Consider the following 17721-nt stretch of genomic DNA (forward strand, 5'->3'; position numbering starts at 1 on the left):
TTTGAGACAGAGCCTCTCTGTGTAGCCCTGGCTGCTTGCAACTCCCTGGCTGGTCTCGAACTCACAAAGATCTGTTTGCTTCTTCCACTTAAGTGCTGGGATTAAAGGCATGTGCCACCACCACCCAGCTGTAATTCATGTTAAAAGATAGCCTTGCTATGTAAACCTCAAATCGGCTTCCAACGCCTCTTGTTTTGGCCTTCAGAGAGCTGGCGATTTGGTTTGCACCATCTGGATCAACGCTTATGATTAAGGGGCCTTGAAGCCCTTCAGAGTGTGTGCACGGGGCCTGCTCTGCTGAGAGGCCGGCTCTTTACTTCCACCACAGTTCTGGGAAATGCTTGACTCAACCCCTGGTTACAGTCTGGGGGAGTCAGCTCTGTTGGTTAAGAGCCTGCTGAGAAAGCATGAGGACCTGAGTTCAGATCGCCAGCACCCACGTAAAAGCCACATATAGTGGCAGACATAACCATAGTGGTGTGTGTGTGTGTGTGTGTGTGTGTGTGTGTGTGTAGAGGCAGGAGGAGCCTAAGAACTCCATGGCAGTCAGTCCATCAGTCCAGTCAATTGATGAGCTCGAGTCAGTGGGAGAGACCCTGATTCAGATTAGGGTGAAAAAGCTTAAATGGAGGAATTTAATATTGGTCTTTGTCCTACACACACACACACACACACACACACACACACACACATACACACACACACTATACACCATACCCCATACTACACACACACTACATGCACCACACACACACATACACACACACACACACACACTACACCCCCCACTACACACACACACACTACATTACACACTACACCAAGCACACAGACTATACACCATACCCTACACTACACACACACTACACCCCCCACCACACACACACACACACACACACACAGAGGTTAAACCCCACCACTTTGAAACAAAAGGGGGGTGGACAGGAGGAAGAGAAACAGAAGGACAAATCTCAGCGAGGGCATGGTGACCTGTGACTGAAATCCCAGTAATCAGGAGACTGAGGCAGGAGGATTACCAAGAGTTCTAGTCTAGCCTGGTCTATCAGGCTCGTTAGGGTTACAAGTGAGACCCTGCCTGAAATAAACAAAACAAACATGGGCTACTGAGATGATCAGCTGGGAACGGTTCTTACCTCACAAGCCTGGTGCTCAGGGTTGGATCTCATATAAACGTGGCAGGAGTGAGCTCACGCCACACAGTTGTCCTCTGACTTCCACACACATGCGGTGGCATAGGCACCCTCACACACCTTGCACACGTACACACAATAATTTGTGTGTGGGAGTGGTGAGACAGGGTTCCTCTGTGTAGCCCCGTCTGTTCTGGAATTTGTTCTGTGGACCAGGCTGGCTTTGAACTCACAGAGATCTGTTTGCATCTGCTGCCAGAGTGCTGGGGCGAAAGGCGTGTGTTGTGTCACCACCGCCCAGCATCACACACAATCCAATTTAACAAATAACCCACAAACCCTCCAAACTGGAAGGACATTTTCTTTTCTTTTTTTTTTTTTTGTTCTTTTTTTTTTTTTTCCGGAGCTGGGGACTGAACCCAGGGCCTTGCGCTTCCTAGGTAAGCGCTCTACCACTGAGCTAAATCCCCAACCCCGGAAGGACATTTTCTTGACTCCATCTTCCTACTTGAACTTCAGAAGGCTATGCAGTCTCTTGCTCAGAGATAGGTGACCCGACATGATGGGACCTGGTTCCTTGATGACGCCCACCTCTCCTCACTAGGCCCCTCAGGAGGAATGAGAGCCCTATTCAGTCCTTATAGGGAGAGTCCCCAGTCCTCCTCCCTGATGGTCGCAGTCACAGAGACCCAGTCGCAGCCTGTCACCCGGGCACCTAGTGTATTTATTACAGTCCAAATGTTTTCCCGCACTGCGGAGAAAGAGGGAAGGGGAAACTGAGAGAAGGTGGGACCCCGGATCAGACCCCAGACTCCTCCCCCCACCAGAGCCCAGGGCATCTGTCCTGTTGGGCCAAGGAAGACTTCGAGATCCCTGAGGGCCCCAGCAGGGGGGTGGGCGGGGCTGGGTGCCGCAGAAGAGGGCTGGAGGGGGGACCACCTCATTCACATCATGTTCCAGGCTGAGGGCTGTGGCTGGAATCTACCACCCCAGTTCTGAAAGCCTCCACCAAACCTGCCCCGTCAAAGCCTGGGAAGGAGGCATCCCTTGGGCAGGCTCCGAAGTGCACCGCGTGTTAGTTAGCTTGTGACCGTGAGCTATCGTTTGGCCCATAACCCAGACAGCAGCCTGGACCTGTCTCCCAGTAGCCCTTGACCTGTTCGGTCATCTGACTGCATTGTTTGGGCCCATGCTTAAAAAAAAAAAAAAATCCGCTGCTGCTTTCTACCCGTGTTCTTTCTTATCTTCTGACCTGAATTCCCAGTCTCTCACTTTTGAGACAGGTTCTCCTGTACCCCAGGTTGGATTCGAACTCACTACGTGGCCTAAGATGACCTTGAACTTCCGGTCCTCCTGCCTCTACCTCCAGAGTGCTGGAATTACAGGCATGCACTAGCATGCTCGGTTTTATGCTTTGTTTGGGATGGAACCCAGGACTTCATGCATGCTAGGCAAGCACTCTATCAACTGAGCTACGTCCTCAGCCCCTGAACTCTCCTACCTTTGACTTCAGGGTTAGATACAGATTTACGCCACCTCTTGTGCTAATGAAGGCCCAGAGAGTGTGGCCTTGATATGAAGGCAAGGGAGAGAGACCGGGCCAAGTGTGAGCTTCTCATTCTGCCTGGCAACACACCAGGACCTAGGCGGTCCTTCCTTCTCTCTTAGATCTGGCTGCTTTGCTCTGTTCCGATCCACCCCGTGGGAGATAGAGGAAGAGGAGGGGAAGGTCCCAGGCTTGGCACCTTCCAAGCTGTGCAGGGGTCCACTGAGCTCAGGTGAGGTGACAGCCAACAGTGGACTCTTGTGCCATACTCAGGCAATGGGCCCCAGGCTGGTAAGCTGGCCTCAAGCAGAAGAGGGGTATGGTGAACTGATCCCTGTGTTCGCAAAGGCTCTTTGTCCCTGGGCATGTGGGTGGGCAGGGAATGGGGATGGGCACACTTTAGGGACAGGACAATGTGATTCCTCCTCGTGGGTGGGTCACCCACTCTAGAAGAAGCTCTTCTCTAGTCCCACTTGCCCACTTGCTGCCCCACCCCCACCCCGGGACCTCCGTAGCAGTATGGGGGTACAGACCCCTCTTTCCCAGGTCTCAGGGCCCCAGCCTCTCTTTGTTCCAGGGCCTTCCAGCCCTAGATGGGTCCGTCTGGGCTTAGAAGCCCCCACTCTCAGAGCTGCTCCGGCTGTGGTAGCTGGGACTGCGGCTCCTGGAGGCGCTGCAGGAACGGCTGCGAGTCCCGTGACTGCGGCTGCTGTAGCTTCCATGGCTGTGCCCAGGGCTTGGGCTCCTGCTGCGGCTCCGGCTGGAGTAGTCGCTGCTCAAGCAGCTGGAGGAAGAGGAGGGGCTGGGCCGGTAGTAGGGGATGGGACGCTTTCGGGCACTGTAGGAGAGAAAAAGTAGATCCTAGCCCACCCAGAGCCCCAAACTCTGCCCATCCGTGGTGGTCACTCGGGCCTCAGTCCCCATCCAGCAGTGGCAAGGGCTTCCTGCCTAAGATTCCCCTGAGTCTTGGCCTCAGGGACAACCCCAATTCCAAACTTCTGTGTCCTTTGCCAGATTCATATTGTTTTGGTTTTCCTTGTCTGCATGCAGGGCAAAAAGCCCAAATTCTTTTTTTTTTCCCCAGAGCTGGGGACCGAACCCAGGGCCTTGCGCTTCCTAGGCAAGCGCTCTACCACTGAGCTAAATCCCCAGCCCCCAAATTCTTTATTAATCCGAGTATGTGCTTAGAAGTATTTTCTGAATAAATGAAAGTTTACTGTGTATGTGTGTTTCTTTTGGGGATAGAGGAACGTTCCTCACAAATGGGAGGAATGTTCTAGAACAGTTGAGGTACACCCTGAACTTCATGAATGAAACTTTCTCTTTATTTTTTTTTTAATTTTTAATTATGTGTCTGTGGGGGTGGGGGATGTGTACATGTGCAGGCACCACGGAGGCTGAAGGTTGTTGGGTGCCCTGGAGATAATCGCCATGTGTGTGTCCTGGGACTTGAACTCGGGTCCTCTGGAAGGGCAGTAAATACTCTTAAGCTTGGAGTCATCTCTCTAACCCAAAATTTCATTTTATTTTTATTGTCTAAGGAGGGGTTTTATATAGCTCGGGCTGGCTTCAAACTCACTGTGTAGTTTGGGTTTTATATAGCTTGGGCTGGTCCTGAACTCCTGATTCTCAATCTCCCGAGTACTATAATCACAGGCATGTGACACCAGACTTCTTTTCCTCCTCCTTTCTTCTCTCCTTCGTTCCTTCCTCCTTTTATTTTAGACAGCATCACTATGAAGCTCAGACTAGCTTGTAATTTTTCAGTCTTCTTGCCTCAGCTTCTGTGACCCCAGAAGTATGCCATTAAGACCAGCATGAAGTGAAACTAATTTCTTTTTTTTTTCCTGAGACAGAATTTCATGTAGCCCAGGCTAGCCTCGAACCTACTCTGTAGCAGAGGATGCCCTTGAACTTCTGATCCTTCTGCCTTTAACTTCCTAAGTGTTGGGACTGCAGGTCTCTGTCATCTGTTTGTGCACGAGGACTCTAGGGCAGCATGCTTGTGGAATACTGGGTTCTATGCATGTTTCGAGCATTCTCGTAACTGAGACATCCGTAGACCTTTGAACGAGCTTTTAAATAGGGATGACTCTTCAATAAACTCAATAATGGCTCCTTGGCTTGCAAGTATTACTGCATATGGCCAAGTCCTTTTTCTTTGCCTCCCCCATCCCTTCTCTGAATAGAATATTTATTTATTTTGTTTGTCTGTTTCTTTGTTTTTCTTTTTTTTTTTTTTTCGGAGCTGAGGACCGAACCCAGGGCCTTGCACTTGCTAGGCAAGCGCTCTACCACTGAGCTAAATCCCCAACCCCCGTTTGTCTGTTTTTTAAAAGAGAGAGAGTTTCTCTGTGTAGCCTTGGCTATCCTGGAACTTATTTTGTAGACCAGGCTGGCCTTGAACTTTGGACATCCACCTGCCTCTGTCTCCCAAGTGCTAGGCTTAAAGGCTTGTGTCGCCAACGCCTGGCTAGATATTCTTTTTCCCAGACAAGGTTTCTCTGTGTCTGTCTTGGAATTCTGCAATTCAGACTGGGAAAATTTAGACTTTTACGGTCACTCACAGGGAACAAGGATGAGAGCCCTGGCCACTGCTGTCTCTGTTCCCCACCTCCCACCTCCATCCCAACCCTTCGCTCAGCTACCTCCCGCTGGCCCAGAGTTAGTTTGAAGGCAGGAGGCTATGATCTAGAGAAAAGTAAAGAAAAGTGGTTAAGGGGGCTCTAATGCCCCGCCACAAGGGTTAATTCTGAGGAAGAAAAACAGCTGTGCATTAGTAGGGGGAGGCAGCCTGGGACAGAGAGGCTGAGGTGGGCGCCCAGCTGGAGGATGTGAAATTCTGGCCATCTTAAGAGCCTCAGTGTAGAACTGAATGTATCTGGGATGCTATCTTTAGTGTGGTGGTCTAGCCTTTACTTCTGAGTAAAGGAGGCAGCCATATTGCTTTCTTGGCGACTCAGCCGATCAAGAGCTAATGGTTCTCTGCCTGTGTGGGTTGTGACCCCTTCGGGACCTCATATCAGATATTTACATTATGATCCATGACATCATTTTCATGGTGAGGGAGAGGTCACCGCAACACGAGGAACTATATTAAAGCCATGCAGCATTAGGAGAGTTGAGAACCACCAGACTAAGGAGAATTAATTTGAGAAGACTGTGTAGGAGCTGAAAAGATTCTTACGGATTTCAGCTAATTAGACCCATCTGGCCACTGAGTGCTAGAGAGGTACATTCAGTCTCCCTCAGGTGCTTTAGCAGGGCAAAGCTGGGCTCAGAACTCTGCTAATGACAATCAATTTATACTGGGGTAATCCTGGGTAAATTTTGATTTGTTGGCACTAGGGATTGAATACTAGGCAGATGCTAGGTTCCCCGTTACTGACCATGTGATTCTAGGCAGGTGCCTTTTCCTTGAGCACCCCTCAGCCCCTCACTGGGGGATTCTAGGCAGGGCCTCTACTACTGAGCCACGCCCCCAGCCCCTCAGTGTGGGATTCTAGGCAGGGGCTCTACCACTGAGCCACGCCCCCAGCCCCTCCCCGGGGGTTTCTAGGCAAACATTCTACTCAATCTTTTTATTTTGAGGTAAGGTCTTGCTAAGTTTCTCACTCTCTCCTTGAATCCTCCCCCACCCCCATCCTACCTAGTAGGTGGGATGAGAGGCCTGAGCCACCAGTCCCAGCTTTTGGGTGATTTCATCTGCAGACTCAGACCCTTCGAGTCCTCCATCACCTCAGTCACAAGCCTCATTCTGCATGGGGTTCCTCAGACAGCTGCCCCAGAGAGTACGCTCTGCCCCCTCCACCTATCCCCCAGGGTGTTGGGAGGTTAGTGAGAAAAGGAGACCCAGACAGAAAGCCGACCACCACCAGACTAGCTCACATGAGTATCACTTGGGCTGCCTGTGGAGCCCGGTCCACACGGCCCCCAGGCTGGCCACAGGCCACGCAGCAGGAGCTTCCTTGAGATGAAGAAGAAAAGTACATATCATTGAGGGTGTGATAGACACCGGGAGGGAAGGAGGGGCTCCAGATGGATGAATGGAATCTTCCAGAGCTGAACTCCACGCCTGTGGCTGGCCGCCCCGCCCCATGTACAGACCAGCTCGGATTCATGGCACCTCTTCCCTCCCAAGGTTGTCACTTTTGTCTGTGATGCTCTGGCACCCAACTCTTTCGATCCACTAGTTTCTCGGCACCCAACCCATCTCTACTTTAGCTCTTCCTCCCTCCCGCCTTGACAAAACCCTCCTCTTTCCTCAGTACTAGAATCAGTCCATTCTAGAAGGCCCCCAGGCCTGTAAACTTTGACTCCCGACATTCCTGGCTACCAATTTAGCGACAGTAGCCCTAGTTTCTTCTTGCCCCAGGTCTCCTCTGTACCTGGTGATGCGTCTCGGCTCCATGAAACTGGGCGAGTCCCGACGCCGCTTTCGGATCGGCGAGTAGCTGCGGGAGCGACGCCGGGTGCGGGCGGCCTCAGCCTCGGCATGCCTGGCACGGCCTTCGCTGTCTTTGTCCCTGTGGGATCCAGCATGGTGAGGGATCCCCGCCATCTGAACTCTAAGTCCGGGATCTTCGCCATCCGCCCCCTCCCACCACACTATTCCCGTTGGGACACTTACCGGCCAAGAGGTTTCTTGGGAGACGGTGAGAGGCTGGGGCTGCGGGTCCTTTTGTCTGGGGAGCGCGAGCGGGATTTGGAGGGCGAGCGGCTGGAGCTCCACGACCCGGGATGGGGGCCCGGGCTGCGCGACGAACTGTTCCCCTCTGGGCCGCCCCGTCGGCCATGCGCGCCTGGTGATGGCGAGGTGCTTGCGGGCCGTGCTCGCGGGGGTCGCTCCTTTGCCCTAGAGGAGGGAGAGCGGGGCGGGAGAGACATAGGTTGTGGCGGTAGAGATCCATGAGGCCACCCCAGAGGAAATGGGGCGCCAAAGAGACAAATTGGGGATTCCATGTGGGGTTATTAACAAGAGAGGGAGACTCCATTGGAAGTGGAGTGACGGGGCTGCATGTGGAATGTTGAGGGGGGGGCACCAGCAGCGGCGATCAGCGAGGGGCTATATGTGGGGTGACCAATGAGGTCACTGTTTTGGGGGTGATTAGTGAAGGGACGCTCCTGTGCAGTGCAGGCAGGAGGTCGGCTCACCGTTTTCCGTGTCCGCCGTGACCTCGCTCGGAGCCCGGCTCGGGCCCGGGTCCCGGGGCGCCGCCACCGGAGTCGCTGCTGGAGTGTGCCCCACTGAGCGAGCGCGACGAGCCCCGAGGCGGCGCGGGCTTTGCACGCCGGCGCCCCCTGCGGCGGGGCGCGTTGGCCGAGGACCGCGATCGCCTCCTCCTCCTCCGCCGGCGCCGACGCCTGGCCGTCCCTCCCGCCGCGCGGCCCCCGCGGCCCTGAGACGACGGCGCGGAGCGGGGACTCTGGCTGTCCTTCCCACGCGCGGGCGGCGTGGGCGCGGCGGCTGCCTTGTCGCAGGCCCGGGGCGAGCTGGGCTTCTGACGGGGAGAGAGGCAGAGAAGGGCACGGAGGGGCGGAGAGGGAGCGAGAGAGGCGGGGAGGGATGCAGAGGGGACCGGAGCAGAGAAGGTGGCGGATGCACGGGACGGACGCCGGAGGGCGGGGGAAGAAGCAGAAAAGGGGGTGGAGAGGGTGCAAGCGGGATGGAGAGGTTGGAGAGAAAAAGAGGAGGGATGGAAGAGGGGGGAGTGTGAGAGGGCAGTGGGGTGGGGGGAGAAAAGGAGAGAGGGCTTTCACCGGGCCTAGGCCGCGGGCTGCAGCCCCGGAGCATCGCACACACGGTTCCCGCGCCTGCCCTGCCTCTACCTCTCCTGAGTGTTCACCTTCTGGCCTCAACATAGCAGACCATGCAAGGTTCTCAGCATGCATAACACAAGAGGGACGGAGCGGTGGGAATGGAGGCTGCAGGGGAGGGGGGAGCTCCAGGATGGGGCACCAGAGGGGTTGGCATTGTCCCCGCATGGGGGACAGACGATTTCCCCCCAGTAGAGAGAAGAGAGAGGTACCACACTGGTAGGTCAAGCCAGGGCCAGCCCACCAGGGCCAGGCTCCCCCCACCAGGGTAAAGGGCATGGGGGGGGGTTGTCACACGGCACACAGATGGGGGAGGGGGCAAGATAACTGAACTAAAATTCAACCGAAGAAAAGGAGTCAAAACAGAAATAAAAAAGAAAACCAAAATAATATAATAACGGAAACAAAAATACCACAAATATCATTATATACCCAAATCAAAATGATCTGCTGGGGAACCTGACTTTATTATTATTATTTCTCTCTGTTAATATTTGGCTTTGTTTTGGCGACCCTGCCGAGAGCTCAGGGATGTCCAGTAGCTGACCGACTGTCTTTCTGTTTCTCTCTTTTCTTTTTCTTTTTTTTTTTCATTTCATTTCTTTCATTTCTTTTTTTTTTTAACGTTCTGATTTTTTTTTTAAGTCCCTCTTGGTTAACGTCCACTTACCAATAAAGTGGCACTTCCTCCTTTAGTAGGTAAGTTGTGTAAGAAAAGGGAAAAGTGTGGTAGCATAAGTTCATCATTAGAGTCACAAAAATGCAAGAGAGATAGAGAGAGAGAGAGAAAAACGCAACCACCCCCTCTAGGCCCGAGAGGAGGCCGATTCACCTCTAGCGGACCAGCAAATGTCCAGCTTCTTGGGCGTCAGCCTGTGCCCTTGGCTGACATCTGAATAGGGCTGTTAATTTATTTCTTTTCCAAGAGTGAGTTAGGACCAGAAAGGGAACCTGACGCCATCCGACGTCCTGGCTGGGAACTAGAAATGGAGACTGCTACTACCTCAGCGCCATGGAGCTCTGGCCAAGTGAATAGCTCCACTCTAGGCTTCTGTTTCCCCGACGACCACGCCAAGAGGGTTTGGCTTTTGCTTCCCAATGTCTCTTCCAGGGTAAATGGTTCAGGATTCTCTGGCTGGGTCCTCCCGGCCTCCCCACTCCCCCTTCGCAGAAGGACCCTCCTGACTTTGGGCCCCAACCGTGCAAGAGCAGATGCTTCTCACTATTCTCACCACTATTCGGGTTACAGGTACTGTCCCTGATGCTTGCACACTCGTCACCCAGCCAGATCTGCCATCTGTAAGCTCAGGTTTGCTTGTTTGAGGCAGAGTTTTGCTAGGTAGCTATGGCTGGGTTTGAGGTCCTTTTGTTTCTGCTTCCCAGGGCTGGGATTAAAGGCATGCACAATCATGCCAGCACCCTCCTTTTATTCTTTCTTTTCTTTTTCCTCTTTCTTTCTTTTCTTTTTTCTCTTTCTTTCTTTTCTTTTTCCTCTTTCTTTTCTTTTTCCTCTTTCTTTCTTTCTTTCTCTCTCTTTCTTTCTTTCTTTCTTTCTTTCTTTCTTTCTTTCTTTCTTTCTTTCTTTCTTTCTTTCTTTCTTTCTTTCTTTCTTCCTGATACAGGGTTTCTCTGTGTAGCCTTGGCTGTCCAGGAATTTAATCTGTAGACCAGGCTGCCCTCAAACTCAAGAGATCCACCTGCCTCTGCTTCCTGACTGCTGAGACGTGCGCCGCCACCACCCAGCTCTTTCCCTTTTTCTTTTCTTTTCTTTCTTTCTTTCTTTTTTCTTTCTTTCTTTCTTTTTTTTTTTTTTTTTTTTAGATAGGATCTCACGAACTACAGGCTGGCCTGGAATCTAGAATTCAATACATAACCAAGATGACCTTGGACTCAGGAGCCTACAGAAATCACCTCTTAAAGGCTGCGCTTACAAAAGCACATCACTGTGCCCAGCTTGTTTTGGTTTTAGACTCGGTCTTACTATATAGCCTTGAACCTGAAATCCTCTTGCCTCACTCAGTCTAGTCTCTTTTTTTTTTTTTTTTTTGGTTCTTTTTTTTTTCGGAGCTGGGGACCGAACCCAGGGCCTTGCGCTTCCTAGGTAAGCGCTCTACCACTGAGCTAAATCCCCAGCCCCAGTCTAGTCTCTTGAATGCTGGGATTATAGGTGTGTGCCACCACTGTTGGGCATAACCCCAAATTTTAGCATAAAACAGGACACTACATCCTTGATGCTGAGGAAGGAAGACTTGGCTTCATTAAGGGCCAATCAGGGGGTCTGAGCGGAGTCTGTTCAGGGTATCTTGCTATCACTGATAAGGAAGCATGATTTCCTTGGCCTGGCCTTTGATGTTCCTCATAGAGGGGCCTAGGGTCCCAGACCTCTCTTCAGGGCTCCATAGAGCCCCACATAGAGCTACAGCCAGGAAGTGGGGCTCACTGATGGAAGGCTGACTTGGGATTGGTTGTAGTTGACTGAGGCCAACAATGAACACTAGCCATTGCTGGAAATGAATATGCTGTGGGAGTTAAGGAGCCATGAAGACTTCTCCCAGGAGAGCTGGTCTTCCTCCCAAAGCAGTGGCAGGCGTAGGTAGCCAGAGTGGGTATGCTCTGCTAGTCAACCTGACCCACTCACTAAGCAATCGTCACTTCCTGGTCAGCTTAGGCTAGGTGAACAAGAGGCTGATTTTTGTTTTATTTTAGACAAGGTCTCTTGTAGCTGAGGCTGGCCTGGAACTCCGAACTCTTGATCTAGTTGAACTTCTGATTCTTCTGCCTCCACTATCCGAGTGCTGGGATTGCAGGCATTTTTATGCGGTGCTGTGGATCAAACCCAGGGCTTCATGCATGCATGCTAGGCAAGCAGTCTAGTGACTAAGCTACATCCCTGACCCCATTTAAAAATATTCAGACAGGGTCTCCCATAGCCCAGGCCGGCTCCAAATTCTCTGTGCAACCAAAGATGACCTTGGACTCCTGAAAACTTCTACCTCTGCATTATGTGCCCAGATTACAGCACACCCAGCTTGGAGGCTGGTTGTTGTAAAGATACTTTCATTCTCAAAAGGTATCTCTAGAAGAACCTTCAGCTTCCTCCCCAACCCCAACAGGCAAATAACATCTCACAGTCCCTGGTCTGTACCAGGGTTCTCTCATTGAATTTCCTTCTAGGAGGCAAATGAAAATGGTGTCTCTAGGATCTTCAAATGCATCCTGTGTCCAGGGTGGTCAGCTTGTCAACTAAACAGAGATACCAGGTAAGGGAGCCTTAGGAACAAAGGCATGGCAACTCAGAACCCAGAGTCACCATGGTCCCCTGTTTTAAGGCTACTCTGGTCAGGGGAGGCAGCCAGGCCAGTGGTGAAGGACTGCTTACTGGGATTGGGACCAGATTGGAATCAGAGCTAGAGACCTGACTCGAGGCAAGGAACAGGGTCAAGGAGGAAGATGAACTCCACGATGTCCTTTGCTATAGACAAGCAGGAACCCCCTCTCACCTTTTCCCGTCAGTACTACAGACTGAACTCAGGGCCTCATGGATGCTAGGCAAGTTGTCCTACCAGCGATCTACAGTCCCAGCTCCCTCCTTGACACTTGTCACAGGGTTCCATATTAGGACTCAATATATAGCCAAAGTTGACCTTGAATGTTTAATTTTTTTTTAACTAAAAGGGTGGTTGCTTACCCCCATAACAGTCATACCACCATTGCATCAATGGGCACATCTTGCCAGATTTTGGACTTCTATTCTTCCTGTCTCACCCCCATGAGCACCAGGGTTACAGACATGAACCATCAGGCCAGATGGATGAATTGTTTGGCTTATAACCAATGCTTCATGCACGCTAGGCAAACGCTGGCAACAGAGCCAGTCCCACGCAGGTCCGTCTTGACTTGGAGGTGGGGTAGAGTATTAGGAGTAGAAAGGATCTGGATTGGATGGCTGAACACCAATATGCTTCTGTCCCCAGCCATTGAGGTCCAAGTCAAGAAAGGTGACTTCCTCCCTCCGTCTTCCTCCCTCCTCATCGCTTTCCTGATTCCTTTTGAGCTTACTGACCTCCCCTTATGAGAACTTATGCTAAGTTTCACACTAGGTGGGCCCTGCTTCCCCACTGATAAGATGGGGATCTATAGAATCTTGGTTGGCTTGGTCCACGGAGGGATTGGCCTGTATGCTCGCCCCCCCAGTCTAAAAGAATCAGGGCAGGGGATGAAGGCCTGGGGTCAGATGGGAAGAGTCCCCTGCAGCCCAGGATGGTAGAAAATACAAAGAAGGTGCTGTCAGACACTCCTCTCTCCAGAGGCCGCTAAGAAAAAGTCACCATGATGCTGTCTGAGGCTGCACCTCATCCTCGGCTTGACTGGGCCTCCTTCTTCCTAGGGGTTGAGTGAAATCCAGGGTTTATGGAATTTATTTTTTCCTTCCTTCCTTCCTTCCCTCCCTCCCTCCTTCCCTCCTTCCTTCCTTCCTTCCTTCCTTCCTTCCTTCCTGCCTGCCTGCCTGCCTGCCTTCCTGCCTTCCTGCCTTCCTTCTCTCTCTCTCTTTTGTGTTCCCATGTGTGTGCAGATGTATTTGTATATGTGTGCATGTGGAGGCCAGTTTTCAATCTCCGGTGTCATTCTCCAGGAGCCGGTCATTCTTTTTAAATTGTATTTTTTTAGTAGCTATATATCTTAAATTACAGTTATTTATTTATTCGTGTGTGTGTGTGTGTGTGTGTGTGTGTGTGTGTGTGTGTGTGTGTAGGGGACATCTTGAGGAGACTGCTTTTGCTTTTCTCTTTTGACTTTGTGAGTCCCAGGGATTGGACAGAGGCCCCCGGTCCTGGTGGCAAGCACCTTTATTCTCTGAGCTATTTTGAGGACCCGGGGTTAGTCAATTAAGCGAGGTTGGCTAAGCAGCAGGCCCCAGGCATCTTTCTCCTTTGTCTTCCCAGAAACTAGGATTAGAAGCACAAGCCGCCATCTTTGGCTTTCTAATGTGGGTTCTGAGGTTTGAACTCAGGTCCTCCTGCTTGAAAAGCAAACACCGACTACACTAAATTATTTTCAGCTCTGCTAGCGACATGTTTTTCCCCTTGTATAAGAAGAATTTGAGGGTCAAGGGCAATAAACCAGGATGGAGGAAGGAGACGGTGGAAGCAAAGGGGACAGGGGACAGAGGCAAGGAAACACCTGGAGTGATTTGTCCTTGTGCTCTCTGCACCCCAGGATTGCTGCCTGCCTGCCTCTATCCTACTTGTTCCCCTTGTTGAGAATCAGGAAGTCTTAAAGGGTGGAGCCTCCAAGTCCTCCTCAGGCTGAGGCACCTCCGCCTTTCAGACTCCAGGCCCTTCTCCCCCTTGTGAAGAACAACATTGCCATGTCCCTCTCAGCAACCACCATTCAAGACAGAGTTCCAAGAAGCGAGCTGGCCTGACCCTTCCTGGAATAAACACAAGAGAAGTATCTAAACCTTCCTGTTCCAAAGTCGAAAATGGAGAGTTACCAAGACCTCACAATGGCTACCAGGAGCTCAAACTTCTGTGGTTATTTTCAGGCGGGACTGGAAGCCGATGGGAGAAGGAGGAGAGGGTGGCACCTTAAGGGCCCGCTTCTGACCGCCATTTTCCACACAGCTAGTTGAGCACTGGAGTGGCCATCACAAGTGTCATGTGATATAATAATACTCATCCTGCCTTGAGTCACTTTGGCTATTATCAATAGTATCTTCTGGATGATTCTGCAACAAGGGATACCATTGAATCCTTAAATTTAGAAATTCAGCAGAAGAAAGGACGCCGGGGACTTGGAGGAGTCCCTGTTCTGGGAGTAGATAAACTAAGATTTTATACCATTCTGAAAATCACCCCGTAATCTTGGCCAAGTAGGTTCTTAAGGTCTAGAGCCTGCCCCAGGCCGGCTCCAAACCCTCTGAAGGGACTATTATTACATCTAAGTTACAGAGCTATGGATCTCCGTGATACTAATGCCTTTCAGTATTCCAGAACGCTAAAGCTTGCACCTCCGAGCTTCACTGTGCCACCATAAAAGGATTTGGTCTAAGTCTAGAGTTCATTCAATCTGGTATAGTAAACTCCAAAGGGTGCAATGGGACTTAACTTTGAACTTGACCCTCAAGGTTCTCACATCCCATTCTTCTATTGCTTACTGCCTAGGTGAGCCCTGGAGGACTGGAGCATGTGTGGTCAAGGCTCCTAGCTAGAAGCTGGCAAAGATGAAGGCTGGGGGTTCTGCAACCACTCCGGATAGTAGCAATCAAATCGGCCCCAATGCAAGCTCACAGTACAGGAAGAGACATGAAGATGGGATGTTAGACCACACGCAAGTGCATCCAGCCAACGATGAGAATGAGGGAGCGTGAAGCGGGGACTGGGAAGAGGAACAAGAGGTGGAGAGGAAGAAGCAGAGACAATGGAGATGAGGAAAAAAGACAGGACTGCAAGGTCATGGGGGTTAGGGATGGAGAGTGAAGGGGGCCAAACCACAGTCCAGGGGACAGTTCAGGTGGCTCAGTTTGGAGAAAGGGTAAGTGAAAGATTAGTTAAAGAAAGAGAGAAGGGTTGGGGATTTAGCTCAGTGGTAGAGCGCTTGCCTAGGAAGCGCAAGGCCCTGGGTTCGGTCCCCAGCTCCGGAAAAAAAAAACAAAACAAAGAAAGAGAGAAAGAGAAAAAGATCAACTTAGAACAAAGTAGAGGGAGGAAGGGACGGAGGGAGAAAGACAGAGACAGACAGACAGAGAGAGGGAAAGAGAGAGAGAGAGAGAGAGAGAGAGAGAGAGAGAGAGAGAGAGAGCCTGAGATTCAAGCTAAGCAGAGTGGCCACACTTCTCTGAGCTGAGAGCCAGAGAGCAAGTGTACAGCTATGCCAGGGTACCTACCTTCTCAGTGGTCAGGGACGGGGGTGCAACAATTAAAAAAAAAAAAAAAAGGTCTGTACATAGGGAATGCAGAACACCTATGACTCTAAATGGCCCCTGCTCTGAACCAGCAGTCTGCCCAGTGGCTTCTGGGTGTCACCTCTGGGATGGAAAGGGCCACTTGTCGGCCACCTCTGTTAGATTCATTATTTATTTACTTATTTAAAAACCTTTACCCACAGGCTCCAATAGCCAAGCTTTCCTTAATTCTTTACATAACAAACTCCCCAGAGGGCATGCATGCAGGAGACCACAGGGTGGGTAGAGACCACAGGGTGGGTAGAGAAGGGGCAAGCAGCTTGGGAGAGAGGCCCCAATCTGGAGGAGAGAGATGGAAAGAGGAAATAGGCACAGAGAGATGGGGCACAGAGAGAGAGAAAGGAAACAGAAAGGCCAGACAAGGAGAGGGAGGCTGGTTAAAGGAGGTCAGTGGCAAGAATGCAGAGGGCAGGATGAGGACTGCATATTTAAAAGGAAAAACAACCACAGGTTCCATTTGGAAGACGGATCTCACCTCTCAGATCAGCCCCATGGTTTCCCTAATATTTTATTTTATTTATATGCTTTTTTTTTTAAACAGAGCCTCACATAGCACAGGCTAGCCTTGAACTTGCTACATAGCTGTGGCTGGCCTTGAACTTGCTACATAGCTGTAGCTGGCCTTGAATACCTGATTCTCCTGCATCTACCTCTCAAGTGCAGGGATTCCAAGTGTGCACCACTAGATCAGATTTCATGTGGTGCAAGGGTTCCAGTCTTAGTACGCATGTGCGTACCAGACAAACAATGCCAACTAAGCCCCATTCACAACTCTCTTCCTTCTCCTCTTGCACACAGTAGGCCCGTGTTCTGCTGCTGGGCTACATTCTAAGCTATCTTTTCACTTTTGATTTTCTTTCTCAGACTAAGTTTCTGTGAGTGGCCTTGGTTGGTCTTGAACTTGGGATCCTCTTTCTTTGGATTATAGGTGGACACCACCAGGCCTGGCTATGCTTTTCAGAGATACCAATGGCGTGTCCCCAGACTAGAGCAGTGTTTCTCTCAAGCCTAGAATGCCTAGCTTGGAAAACTTTACCTGAGTTAAATTTCCAGAGTCTTCAGCCCCCTCCCCCCATCTGTCTCTCCATCTCTCTCTCTCTCTCTCTCTCTCTCTCTCTCTCTCTCTGTCTCTGTCTCTGTCTGTCTCTCTCTCTGTCTTTCAAGACAGGATTTCTCTGTGTAACCTGACTGTCCTGGAACTTTCTCTGTAGACCAGGCTGGTCTTCAACTCAGAGATTAGACTGCTTCTACCAAGTCCTAGGATTAAAGGCCTGCCAACAACACCCAATAAATAACACAGGTAAAGTCAGTCCCTTCCTCTCTGTGTGGTCCCTAGTTTCTTACAAGGTCCTCTGTGAACTCAGAAACACCAGTTTTGTTAATTTAAAACATAAAATAATTCCAGCACCCTGGGATTAACAAGAGGGCTAATTGCCCCTCCTCACTTAGCAAGGAATATTGGCATGGCTGCTATTTCTTCTCTGGAGTTGTGTTCCCTTTTAAATTCCAATCACAAGAGAGGAAAGATATGGGCATGGCTAATGTAGACTTGAAGTTCAAACACCATCTCTGCATGAGAAGAAAGGCTTCCACAGTAACACACACACACACAAGCAAAGTTCTAGAACACAGAAGAGAGAGAAAAGGAAAAACAAAACCCCAAACAAATCCAGAAAGATAGCTCGTATTTCCGTACATTACAAAATTGTTTTTTCTTAAATAAAGAAAAAGTAAATAGAAACCGAAAAACCAAAATAACAGAAAAAAAAGACATAAATTCCCCCACCCTCAACTAAACAAGATATGGAATTATAGTATTACCACGTTTCAAATGGGAGGCTAAAAAACAAACAAAGACATAGGTGGGGTTAAAAATGTCAAGCTTCTCCTTTTTCCATATCTTTCTTCCTCTCTCTTTTTCTTAAAGATAGTATCTTAATACCCCAGTATTTATGCCCAAAGACATTTAATTTTTTTTTTAAACAGTGAAGGCACCATTGACCTCCCACCCTCCCTTACCTCACCTTTCTGAGTACAGAAGAACCAGTTTTTTTTACCCCTCCACCCTCCAGTATTTTTTTTTCTTCTGAAAATAGAGGATCCAAACATAGGCTGGAGACCCAGGATGGTTTTAGACTGTGCAGGAGGCAAGAGTGAAGGAGAAGAGTCTGAACTATGATTTATGATAAGAGTAAACAATTTTCTTGGGAAACTCCTGTGGTCATGTGAAAATGGGGTCCTGT

The 17721-nt window shown here is 50.3% G+C and overlaps 1 protein-coding gene across 3 annotated transcripts in view; it reads right to left on the bottom strand.

Moving 5' to 3' along the window:
• Positions 1–1857: 1857 nt before the first annotated feature.
• Srrm3 (serine/arginine repetitive matrix 3) overlaps positions 1858–17721 on the bottom strand; it is a 69972-nt gene continuing 54108 nt past the window's right edge. Inside the window, exons 12-16 of one of the 3 annotated variants that reach the window (XR_015634136.1) lie at positions 9185–9204; positions 7852–8198; positions 7328–7552; positions 7086–7223; positions 1858–3535 (exon numbers count right to left, since the gene is read on the bottom strand). Coding sequence is in view for 2 of the 3 variants with exons in the window: in NM_001277394.2 (NP_001264323.2) it covers positions 3307–3535; positions 7086–7223; positions 7328–7552; positions 7852–8198 (939 nt within the window). In the remaining variant the exon portion in view is untranslated. 3 annotated transcript variants of the gene reach the window in all.

Source organism: Rattus norvegicus, chromosome 12 (genome assembly GCF_021556685.1).
Source record: "Rattus norvegicus strain SHRSP/BbbUtx chromosome 12, alternate assembly SHRSP_T2T, whole genome shotgun sequence".
Taxonomy (NCBI): domain Eukaryota; kingdom Metazoa; phylum Chordata; class Mammalia; order Rodentia; family Muridae; genus Rattus; species Rattus norvegicus.